At 36.3% G+C, this 13561-nt stretch overlaps 1 protein-coding gene across 1 annotated transcript in view; it reads right to left on the reverse strand.

The window, feature by feature from the left end:
- LOC110377844 (multidrug resistance protein homolog 49) overlaps nt 1-5680 on the reverse strand; it is a 56701-nt gene extending 51021 nt beyond the window's left edge. Inside the window, exon 1 of the mRNA XM_064042621.1 lies at nt 5300-5680. Within this exon, the coding sequence (XP_063898691.1) occupies nt 5300-5398 (99 nt within the window). The 5' untranslated portion in view covers nt 5399-5680. The remainder of the gene's footprint in view (nt 1-5299) is intronic.
- Between the last annotated feature and the right edge of the window lie 7881 nt (nt 5681-13561).

Below are 13561 nucleotides of genomic sequence, written 5' to 3' on the forward strand. Positions count from 1 at the left end.
GTTGGGAAGCTACACTCTTCCCGAGTAACATCCCTACTATTATTTTAAATGAGAAAGTAACTCTGCCTATCTGTCTGTCTGTTACGCTTTCACGTCTGAACCACTGAACTGATTTTATAAAATTTGGTACAGAGATAGAGTAGACCTTGAGAAAGAACATAGGATAGTTTTTATCCCGGACTTTTGAAGAATTCTCTTGGAAACGCGATATAAACGAACTCTATGCGGGCGAAGTCGCGGGCGGAAGCTATAGGTTACATTTTACCCCGATACGGGAAGAAATTTCCAAAGAAAGAAAGTGGAATTTTAAATATGATAGAAACATGTACCTATATGTGTATAGTATTTAAATCTTATTTGAAAGCCGACATACTTTCCCGTCAATTTTTGAACATATACCTACAGCTACGGTCCCATTCTAAAAGTGCTAAAACTCGTCCTAAGCTCTCGATAAACACAACATTCATAAAAAAACTCTTAAACTTAAAAACCGCAACATTGTTCAAAAATGACATCGTTTAACACTTATGGTCAGTAACCACAAAGAATTTAAATAAAAACCATTTGAAATTCAACCACGTTCATCAATTAGAGTTGTTAGCATTTTTTTCAATTTTTTCTTTCATAAAATATCTCCTAAACCACTGCACCGATTCTGACTCAACAAATCTCAAATTAAAGCTTATATTTCAGCCTATACCCAAATAAAATTTCATCAAAATCGGATTAGTGGTTTTTACATAAATTGGCAAAATGTTGAGCAATGAACACGTGAATTTGCAAGGTGAATAAGTTAAGAACCTTTTTTGATTTGATCTGTTTGACCTCACAAATGCTGACATAATTCGGATTTATAAGGATTGCATGACAAACAGACGTTTTGACATTAATTTATTATTGTATGTTGGTATGGGTAAACATTATTGTAACATTCAAGAGTGTGTTAAACTCAAGAGGGTTCCGTTACCGTACGAATTAGTTTTTTTGTAATATTTTCCTGTCGATAAGTAAAGACAAAAAATAAGCGGATAATCAATCTTTAAATCTCTTTGCGGATAACGGTGATCTAAGTTTTTTTTTATATAAATGAATCAAAGAGAAAAACTCTCATTCGTACTAAGTCTAGTAGACCGAAAATCAATACCTTTCGAATGCGATCTTATGTCATTACTTACATAAAATCGGAAAACTCATACATAAAAACTTTGATGATTACAAAATGTTCGTCCCTCTTTCTTAAGAACTCTAAATGTTGTCATTCGTTGATGATACAGGAAAAATGTTTAATGCACAATAAAGTGTGTATTATAAAAAAACACGAGTGATACATGACTAACAGATAACTTAAATGTTTAAGTTAAGGGTCTCGTTACCTCAAATGTGCTAGAATTACAAAATTAAATACGTATACAGGACCCGATTATCTGATTAAAATTTGTTTGTTTCTTTCTGCCCTGAAGGCTCCGAAACTAGAGAACCGATTTCAAAAATTCTTACACAGTAGGAAAGCTACACTCTCCCCGAGTAACATAGGCTTTATTGTATCAAAGTACGAATAGTAGTTTCCCCGGGTCGCAGGTGAAACCAGCTAGTCTTTGATAAGTGTATTACCATTTGAAGTCCTAGATGGTAAACGTCTGCCTAGGGCCTAGACTTTTCCCTACTGTGTTGGGGGCTTTCACTCTCACCTCATCGCCCCGGAGGTAGAGGACCGGAGGTGTTTTACAAGGAGCAACTGCCTATCTGACCACCTCAACCCAGTTACCCGGGCAACCCAATACCCCTTGGTTAGACTGGCGGGCGTCAGACGTACTGGCTTCTCACTCACTACCCTTAACGATTGCCAAAAATGTTCAAATGACAACCGGGACCTACAGTTTAACGTGCCATCCGAAACACAATCATTGGTGTCCAAGATATACTTAGAAAGTACATACAAGCTTAGAAAAGTTGCATTGGTACTTGAGCTGAGATCAAAACCACACTCATATTTGAATGATACAAGTTGGAAAACAATTGTAAGTATATGCTTTTGTCCCACGGAAATGACGTGACCAAATAAATAAAAACCTACTAAGTTTTACGAGTCATTAACTTACACATTAGTTTTAATTATTTAACTTAATGTCGAATTAAGTAGTTTCCCTATTGTCGCGGAGAAATTATACATTGCCAACTAAGTATTTGGGAATTCATTAAAATATTTTTATTTTGTTATGTAGTACGTTGTCATGGTTACCAGATTCCTATCAAATTAACACTGGCTTTGGTGAAAACCTTAACTATTAATTGTAGTTAACTTGAAGTTATGATTTCTTGAAATCTTTGGTCAAATCTAATTACTAAATATTGAAAATGCGAAAGTTTGTATGTATGTATGGATAAATATAGATGACTAGCCGATTTCCCGCGGTACTACTGCCCGTACCGGGATAAAATATAAGCCTATGTTACTCGGGAAGAGTGTAGCTTTCCAACAGTGAAAGAATGTTTCAAATCGGTTCAGTAGTTTTGGAACCTTAAGGGTATAATCAAATAAAAATGTTCTTTGTATTATGTTAGTTTATATATAAATACAATTATCACGTTAAAGTCCCAATTCTTTAAAAATAATATCCTCAGTTAGAGTTTTTTTGGGCAGACGTTTACAATAAATAATTATGGACACTTATGGATACTTTATAAACAGTTATAAATTATAATACGTCAATTCTGATACGTCATAAATTAACCACTTAATAATTAAACATAAATTGGTTTAGATATAATCTATTTGGCCATTATTGTAGGTGAGAATTATTTTTTTGTCCATCAAAGTTCTACTATTTTTAAGTTTTTTTTTTGTGTTAAAAATCTACGCAAAGATTTTTTGTGTATTGTGTGTTTATTTGTTTATCTATTGTTTTATATTTTTATATAGATAAAATACGTTATTAAGTGGATAATTATACCTATAGGTCTTAGTTAGTGCTTTAAGTTTTTAGACGTTCAGGCTTCCGACTACATAATTAGCGTGATTTGGCAATATTTTAAGTAGTTACTTACAATAAAGTAAATACCTATTAATTATGTAATACTTATTATTAAGTTAATGAGCTTGAATGCGCTAATCTTAAAAACTATGCAAAAATTGTTTCAGTGTTAGATAATTTATTTTTCAAAGAAGGCTTCTTTTTATCTCACTCTGCGAAGTAGTTCCGACTGCTTTTTTTTTCAAACTCAAAATCATTTATTCAAAATGGCTGCAAAACAAAACATTTTGAACATCAAAATTTACAGAAGACAGCTCCCAAAACGCCCACTCTTCACCACTTCCTATGTGTTTTTGCTGGGAAGAAGAAATGGCGAAACAAACTTCCCAGCATTTTAAATTGGCCTACAGCCTAAAATTTTAACTTGAAAATCTAGGAACACAATATATTTCAGTTTTCAATAGAAAAAATGTTTGCTATAACAAAGTAAGGTCACTAGTTCACTTCCCAGTTGTGACAAATACCACGTATTTAGTGAAAGGCATTAAATATATTTAGATCGAGCGGAACGGCCACAATACTCCATTTTAGATAAATAATACAAAAAACAATTATAACCTCCTTGGAGCGAGATTTTGGCGGGAACCTGACTTGATGTTATCTGTGGTTAACGTCAGAATTAATTTGTTTTGACAAGTTCAAGGTTTCATAAAATTTACGTATAATAGAGAACATGTATATTTTTACTAGTCGTTTTTTGGTAGGGGGAACTACTGTCCGTGCCGGGATAAAATATAGCCTATGTTACTCGGGAAGAGTGTAGCTTTCCAACAGTGAAAGAATTTTAAAAATCGGTTCAGTAGTAATTTCGGAACAAAATTTATATTTTTCTCTTTATAATATTAGTATTCTTAGATGTAAGTTCTGTTTAGTTATTTCGAGGAATTTTACTTTCCATCTCTTTACATAAGTGATTAAGTTAGGCACTTAGCAAGTCGATAATTTAAACAATTTTGACAAGTTACTGACGCAAAAGAACAAAATTGCTTGAACAGATGGCTTAAAGAAACCCTTGGTTTCAGCTGTGTAAGTAAAATGGTCAAACTATTTTCAAATATCGAAGGTCATGTAAGTAATTTTTGCAAATTCCTGAAGGTGAAATATAAATCAATGAAGTCTAATATTTGTAAGCTATAATGTATTATGACACACTAAGCACACAGCACTAAGTAATATACTTCTTTGCTAATAAAATAAAAATCAAACAATTTTTGTTTGTAGCTTGTAGGCTCCGAAGCTACTGAACCGATTTGAAAAATTCTTTCGCTGTTGGAAAGCTACACTCTTCCCGAGTAGCATAGGCTATATTTTATCCCGGTACGGGCAGTAGTTCCCACGGGACGCGGGTGAAACGCAAGTGACCTCATACGGCGTATATATTGTCTCTCAGTTCAAGCTAAACATCTGTCATTTTGTGTACACTTCTCGGGAATCCCAATGTGAAAGGTATTGACGCACTATAGTTCAACTCTTAGAGATCTATAATATTTATCTATGGTTGAACATTATAGGATTGCTTTTAAATGAGAGACCGTTAACTGACATACTCGAGTTAGTTATTACCTAGTTTGGTTTTGAACTAGGTTTTAACAATAATTGGTATTATGCTTCTTTGCCTATATACCACCTACTTTTTCCTTCGGTAAAATGATCAGATTTTTTTCAGATGATTCATTTAATTCAAGTTTGTTTGATTTAGGTACACGACTTCAAAAGTTATTTACATAAATCAGAATAGGTAAATTGCTCACGGAGGAAAGTTCATAAAAATAATTAAAAGAAAAAAAAACATAAAATAAAACTTTAAAGTTACTATTTTTTTTTGTATAAAATTCAGCTAATAAAGTTATTTACTATTATTGCAGCAGTCATGATAATATTCAAATACCTAATTAGGTAATGATTTTTGTGGTCACTTAAGAATTTGCACCGGGATTTTGGCGGTTTTTATAATCGACTCTTTATCACAATATGTTGAATTATTTGCCGGTTTTATTAAAATGTTATTTATTTGTCATACCTATATGAAACTATAAATAGGTTGTCGTCAGTTTTCTTAAAACGACTGTTTTCAATAAATTTTCACGTTCAATTTTCAAAGTAAACAGTTGTTTTAGGAAAAAACAGACGTTTATGTTGTCGATAGAATTTCTTAAAAAACAAAACTTTTATAAATTAAACTCATCACATATTTACATCTATAAAACCACTTTCTATTTCAAAACAACAATCTCCAATTAAAATAAATAAACCTTTGAAAAACTTACCAAATCAAAAAATCCTATATTGTCATCATCCTCTTTGGTTGGCCGAACATCATACGCCTTGCCCTTATGGCTAACAAATCTTTTACATTGGCCCTTCATCACTATGCCTTTAACTTTGACTAAATAATTAAAAAATCAAACTGTCAAAAAGTCCCGCGCAACACCGAAATTTTATTTTACAAATAATAATTGACTTCGACTTTGACTATTTAATTTAAATTAAAAAATCAATCTGTCACAGTGTCCGAGATTTGACAAATAATATCTGACGTTGACTATGGAATTAAAAAATCGAACTGTCACTATTTTCCCGCGCGATACCGAGTAGGTTTTTTAAATGCGCTGTTCGCGGGTCGACCGCGGCGCGAGGCGACACGGACTGAACTGAGCTTGCGAGAAATGAGTCTAGTATAAAAAACCTCATGGTTCATTGTAGCTGGGGAAATACTATGTTCACGGAGTATGGTAATATTAGCAGAGATGCCATAATGCAGGTAGGTCAGGTCTTCTAGGTCAAATACATGCATAATGCATGACCAGTTATGATTGAACGATAACAAGGCGTTTGGGTTCTTAAGACATAAATGTCAACGATTTTTGGTATTACAAAAAATGCTCGGATCCAAAGAACGTGTGTTAAGTATGAATATAGATGGATGGAGAGGAAGAGGAAGACCTAAGAAAAGATGGATGGATTGAATGAAAGATGACATGAATAGGAGGGGAGTGAGTGTCAGTATGACGAGTGACAGGGGAAAATGGAAGAGGATGACATATTGCGCCGACCCCAAATAAAATTGGGAACAGGGCAGGAGGAAGAAGGTCGGGTCCAAAGAAGGTGTATAAGGGCGGAGCCAGTAACGTTCCTCGTCTCCCGAACACCTGTGTTTTGTCGCGCTACTTTCTTAGGAGATTTTCCGTTATGACATCTCCGCTAGTCATTGTGTATTCCATGTTTTTGTATACTTATTATTTGATTTGATTTTGTTTGTTTTTAAATGTTCGTCAGTTGACGGTGGGTTCGTAGAAGTTAAAAGTTTAATTTGCGGTGATATTTTATTGACTTATTTCGGATAATTGCTTGTCATCATTGGAAAACCTTTTTTTGACATTTCCGCTTTAAGTATTAGGTACAGTTAGGTAACTCTCAACGTTTTTTCTGTTTATGCCAGGATTAGAGGAGAAATAAGAGCAAAATCTACCAATAAAAGCCTTTATTTTATTTGGGGTTATTTTCATTAAAATAAGTTATTCATTCAACGCATTTGGATCTGCTGACAAAAAAAAAACAATTTTATTTGAAAATGAATTGTGGGTCTCTTTACCTATTACTTACCCAAACATGTTATCGACTGCTAAAATAATTTCTGCGTTTTAGAAAAATAAGTATTAATCTAGTTTTTAGCCTGTACAGCATTTCACTTCGATTCGTAATGTCATTTCATACTTTAGGGGAGGTAGGGGAGGGATGGGCACTTTTTCACATTTATTGCATAAAAAATCAGATTTTACAGATAATCAACTTTTATTGCCATTTCTTATGTTTGGCTAGATAAAATCAAAGAGCTATCCTAAAAATTACAATCAGTTTCAACATTACGAGATATTTAAACGGTTTAAATAAAACCGTCGACACGTCAAAATTTTGTTTAGTCTGACATGCTTTAGTTGGTACTTACGTAGTGTTTAAAGTTATTTTTTGCTTTTTATAAGGTTTATCGTTTATAACATTTTGTCATAATAATTGCGTACTTTTTTTGGGTCGGGGGTTTTTTTAAATTTATAATTTTATTTTATTTCATGGTTTTTTAAAGGAGCTCCTTAATTTTTCCTTCTTTTTATGATGGGTTCGCTATATTATGCGATCTCAGCCAAAGGAAGCTGTTTAACAACCCTCATGACAAACTGGCTCTGGGAGAATTGCACAGATTGAGAAACAATAAAGATGGACCTTTGTTGATCCAGGGTTATATACCATTCTAGGGTTTCATCCGCCACATCCCATTTCCAGCATTAGGTTCTCGTCAATTAGAAACATGAAGAAAACTAGTCAAGACAAATTAAACGAGCCCAAGCTCGATGGGTTTACTAAAAAGCAGTTCAGGGTTACGTCTCCTATCTTCGTGTCCTAACAGCAGACCAGCTCAGTGGTTCCAGAAGACATTAGTATTTCAAATTTTAGATCCCACATATGCTTGAAAGTAAACTGAGCGTGTAACATTCCTATCACACCTAACAAACGAGCTGATGATCTTGAAGACCTGAACCGATTTCCACCAAACATAGCTAAGAACACTCCCGAATGACATTCCTTTTAAACAAAAAAAACCGCATTACAATCGGATCATCCGTTTGGGAGCTACGATGCCACATACACACACACACACACAGACACGTCAAACTTATAACACCCCGTCGTTTTGCGTCGGGGTTAAAAGAATGGTTTGCGACGGGAAATTCCTAAAGATTTAATATAACGAGCAATACAAGAGGTATCAAAAGGTTAAAAAATAAAATTAACAGCTGATAAATATGGAGTCCCTAGATCAAGTTGGCAACGGTACCTACCTGAAACAAGATTCTATAAAGGATTTTTAGCGCAGATTTATAACCTCACAAATTTTCACTGAAGAAGAAGAACAAAAATTTACAAATTATACATTACATGGTATGTCCAAGCCTCCCTACCATAGGGAGCATTGGACACTTTTGACTTAGTTTATAAAAAAAAAATCGGTAAAAAAACTTAAGTAAAACAGTTTTATCTTATGTGCACTGAAAACTAGAAAATAAAAAATAGTTACTTACCTGTCAACCTACGTAGGTGGTCCCGGTCATATTAGACTAAAATAAAAACGTGGGGCCCATAAACTATTGCTGTAGTACGGTAGACCGCAAGTCAGTGGTAACTGTCATGCACCTTAACTCAATAGTAATAAGTACGATTTTCCTATAAAACTGTTACCACTGACCTGAAGTTGACTGTACCTCTTCTAGAGGTATAATAGGTGTGGATTGCATCGACTTACTATAATCGTAACTGGAGATTTTGACAATCAATCATTAATAATAGAAAATACACATACCTTTCATTAGTTTTCTCTTTATAACGATCCGAAACCGCAACAAAATATTTAAGTACTTTTACGAGTGTTTGTTCTTGACAACTCACAGAAATGACAGATAGTCTATGGATGAACACCGTTACCAGTCGGTAACGTAAACTACCCAATAAAAAAAAAACTATGATCAAATCAGAATAAAAGGGGGGTCCTTTTATTCTGATTTGATCATAGTTTTTTTTTTTTTAATCAGATAAATGATCAAATCAGAATAAAAGGACCCCCCTTTTATTCTGATTTGATCATGTCTAACTGCCCATCTCTCCCTACCTCCCTATAGATAGACAGATTTTGGCAGATCTGTCAAAATCTCGACTTTAATTTAGTTCAACTTGTCAACACGCTCGATAGTGTAGCGCTAGTGTAGTTTGACAATGTCAATCACGAAACTTTAAGGTAGAATTCCGTGGGTCGCGATTGTCGCAGCCGCGCGCTACAAAAGTCAACCTATGAAAATGTATGGCACCGCTGCCGAGGGCCGCGACAGTCGCGCGCGGACGACGAATTTCGTGAGCCGCTCGCGGCCGTACGCTTCTCAACATGGTCTAGCGCTTAATAACATCTATAGAATTTTAGTAAAACCAGAATTAAATTGTTGACAATGCCGCGAGCAGCTTACGAAATTCGTCGGCCGCGCGCGACTGTCACGGGCCTCGGCAACGGTGCCATACATTTTCATAGGTTGACTACTGTCGCGTCCACGGAATTCTACCTTTAGATCGAAGTCGAAGTGAGAGTGATGTCGAAGTGAGTTGTGATATTTTATAGAATCGACATGCAGTTTTGTATAATTTTCCTCCACTGAATAGAATCATAACTTGCAACTAGGTACCCATCTAATTTGCATACATTTTCATGACGTCAATCAAGCGCAAAGGCCTATAGAAGGAAAATTGAGTGATTTCCCTTTTTGTAAATACAGCCTACAAGTAATCGAGATACTTAGTTACTTAGTCAATCATATCTTTCCTGTATGAGTAATATCAAAGAAGCTGCCTCGTTGGTCTAATGGTCGCAAGGGCGGCTGCTGTGCTCTAGGGGTTCGATTCCCGAGTCGTTCGATTCCCGAGTCGGGCCGAAATCGCTTTGAGGATTTTAGAAGACTTTCACAAAAAAAGTAGCCCGGAGCCTGGAAGCTGGTGATTGATACACCCGTGCATCGGAGAGCACTTAAATGTCGGTCCTGCGCCTGCCGTCCCATCGGGTTATGAGAGTGAAGGAATAGTGAGTGCACCTGTGTCTGCACAAATGCTTGTGCACTATAACGTGTCCTGCACAGCTGGCTAATCTCCTTACATGAGAACAGCCGCCGTGGTCGATAATCGGCTAGGAGGACATCATCATCATCATCAGTTATTGGTAATATCGCGGGATTGTTCACGTGAATTACCGCGACGCTGGTGCATAAAGGGCTTAAGAAGGAACATGGTGGGTTTAGTCAGCAAGAGTCTGACACTAATCGCGATAAACTGGTGGGTCCTGGCTGTCATTTGAACCTCTTTGTCCGTGTTTAAGGGTGGTATGAATGATGCCAGAAAGTCTGACAACGGTTATACAGGAAGCCAACCCCAACATGGTTGGGAAGGGCTACCCAGATGAATGACGATGTTAATGATATCATGAAACGTAGGTTATATATACGCACAAGTTGGACTTATTAATGAATACTAATACCTTTTGTTATACTAGGTCAGTGAACTTAATATCTCATTGATGCGGGTCCTTCGATCATCACAATACCTATGTTAAATACGACGATATTCCACCACCGTGACGCACACCGCGTGTATCTCGTGGTGCACTCGCTGTAGCAAACAGTAACACATTGCGAGCGAACATTACTAACATGTTACCATCGACCCCCTTGGTTGATGGTTTCGATTCTCAGTTCGGTCAATATTTGGGTGCCGAGCATGCTTGTTGGCTGTGGTCTGAGTGTTATAATGTGTATTTATAAGTGTATGTAAGTATATACCTGCCATTTAACATCCCCGGCAGTCGTTACGGTTAGTCTCAAGCCAGTAAGTCTGACATCAGTCGAACCAAGGGGTATCGGGTTGCCCGGGTAACTGGGTTGAAGGGGTCAGATAGGGCAGTTGCTCCTTGTGGCACACTGGTACTCAGCTGCATGCGGTTAGACTGGAAGCCGACCCCAAACATAATTGGGAAAAGGCTCGGGAGATGATGACCACCTGGCGTCTATACATATAACAAACAGATGTTACAAGGAAAATAACTAAAAAAAATATTTCACAAGTAGCATTAATGAAAGGATTATAAGCTTAAACAGTGATATATAAACGATATTAATGTTAATAAATAATGTTATTATGTCGTCCAGTTTCTCAAGTTATTGCAAGCTCGCTACAGTCAGCGGCTTAAATATGTGATCACTTTGTTTTACTGTATTAATTCTTTGTGAACTTTGAGCTGAGAGGGTAATTCCTTTTATTGCTCTTATAGTCATATTTTAATAATATTTCTATTGAATATATCCTATACTAGCGGTTTTCCCTCAGTTTATCCCACATCCCGGGTGAACTTCTAACCTCACTTAGACAAAATATAGCCTTAAGCCTATGTTACTCTTGAATAACTTTTCAACACTGAAAGAATCTCTTAAGGGTCCGAACAAATCCACAATTAAAATACCATACTTAACATGCTTTAATTAAGCTTATTGCCATCAATAGAAAACACACCTAGACTAGACTACACGATGTTATTGAAAAAATACGAACAAAGCCTTCCACTCTGACTGTACGTAAACCGCACTTGACCATGTGGTCGCTTTTGTGAATTACAGTTAATGTGATCATGACATAAGTTTATATGAATGAAAAACAAGCTGTTTTGTATTTACTTAATGTTTACATGGAGATATAAGAATATTATAGCACAGAGAGCCGCATGCAGGTTGAAGGAATACTTTCAGCAATCGGACAACAGTAATAATCCGGGTTCCATTAATTTCCACCATTTGCTCAAGTTCATCGACAACATAAAAATAATTTGTTCTTAAAACAACTGTTTACTTTGACACTTGTACGTGAAAATTCATTTTAATTCATTAGTAGACAGTTGTTTTAAGAACACTCTACATTATCATGTGAACTACATTTAATGATGATGATGATGTCCTCCTAGCCGATTTATCATCTACGGCAGCTGTTCTGGTGTAAGGAAATTAGCCAACTGCGCAGGACATATAGTGCACGCACATTTGCTTGGACACATGTGCACTCACTACTCCTTCACTCTCATTGCGCGATGGGACGACAATCCGACACCACCGGAGAGAGATCAGGCGCAGGACCGACATTCACGTGCTCTCCGATACACGGGTGTATCAACCACCAACTTCCAGGCTCCGGGCTGCTTCGTGAAAGATTCGGGATACATACCGTGCAACAATTAGAGCAACAAGACAGTTTCACATTAAGTACGTAGAAGAATTTATAGAGAAACCTCTACATTATCATCTGAACTACATCTGATACTTACTATTAAACACATAATCACGTAATTATACTTACTGTGTTAATACGTTATGCACAGTTACTGCGCTCGGGAATACCCGCGGTGCAAGATTTCTCGCACCAGTGGGCGGTGTTGTATGAGCGAAGTTCCTTGCACTACTTAATTGTATGTTGTTCCTGATGATTGAAAACTGTGGGATTTATTGTAAACTGGCTTTGCATATATGACGTTACAAGAATGTAGACATTACAATTTTTTAGAGTACCCTCGCACTGTAGTACATCCACTATTCTACATCTAGAATGCAATGTACACAGTATTTTTACTGAAGCGCAATTAGTTTGACGCAACGAGCTTGACTTTTGTGCTACGTTTCAAAAGAGCTTTCATATGCATAGTTGAAAAAAAAAATACTTTGACTTTGAAGAGTGCCTGCCTGTCTAAAGTCTTGAAGAATCGTACTTAAGCTACTAAGCTAGTGTTCTTTTCAGAGCTTTCTCTCAAACCACTTTTCATTCATTAATGCATAAATATTAGTTTGGAGCAACATTATTTTCGAGGTCAACTGTAGGTACTTGTACTAAAGTCCAACCAATTCTTATTACCTTCTTATTAATTTCTATGAATTAGTCACAAACAAAAAAATACTCCTACAGCAAACAAAACGCGAAATGACTAATCCGAAAAAATACCTATTCCAAGTTCGGAAGCTCACGAGGTTTGTCACAGCCGCACCGCTACCGAGTACTAGGCGCGCAGACGTCAAAAGAGATGCCATTGAAAAGAAGCCTGTAAAAATAAAACTGTCTATTATGATGAATGTTTATCTGACTACTATTCAATTACATTAGTTCATCTACACTAATATTATAAAAAGAAAACATGTTATTGTCTGTTTTCAAAGGCTCCGAATCTAAACTAAACCAATTTGAAAAATTCTTCCACTGTTGGAAAGCTACACTCTTCCCGAGTAACATAGGCTATATTTTATCCCGGTACGGGCAGTAGTTCCCACGGGACGCGGGTGAAACCGCGGGAAAACGGCTAGTGAATTATCTTAAACGCGGAAATAAATGACTAATCCGAAAAAAAAAGTTATTCCCAGTTAGGAAGCTCACGAGATTTGTCACAGCCACCATTACCAAGTACTAGGCGCTCATACGTCAAAAGAGGTGTCTCGTTGAAGGTTGAATGACTTCGCTCGGACTTCCCCAGAGAAGGGACATTCTGAGAAATGGGCGGAAAGGCACGAGAAATTATTAAATTGCTTCTTTGTCATACTGTTATCTTGTTTCATTTATAAATTACTTAAAGATTGGTTGATGATATTTAAGGGTTTGGAAAGAAAAGGTGAAGAAGACCTATTAATAATAATATTAAGGTGATTGCTTCAATTTTTGACGACCTCGATGGCGCTATGGTCACCATGCCGGACTGCCGAACCTTAGGTCCCGGGTTCGATTCCCGGTTCGGTCGACATTTGTGTGATGAGCATGCTTGTTGGCCGTGGTCTGGGTGTTACAATATGTATATATTATATACAATAAGTATATATGTAGCTATATGTAGTTTATCAGTTGTGTTAGCACTCGTAACACAAGTTAATTAATAACTTAGCATGGGGCTAACCGACCGTTTGTGAAAAAGTGTCCTGACATTA

The sequence above is a fragment of the Helicoverpa armigera genome, chromosome 29 (genome assembly GCF_030705265.1).
Source record: "Helicoverpa armigera isolate CAAS_96S chromosome 29, ASM3070526v1, whole genome shotgun sequence".
NCBI classification, from domain to species: Eukaryota; Metazoa; Arthropoda; class Insecta; order Lepidoptera; family Noctuidae; genus Helicoverpa; species Helicoverpa armigera.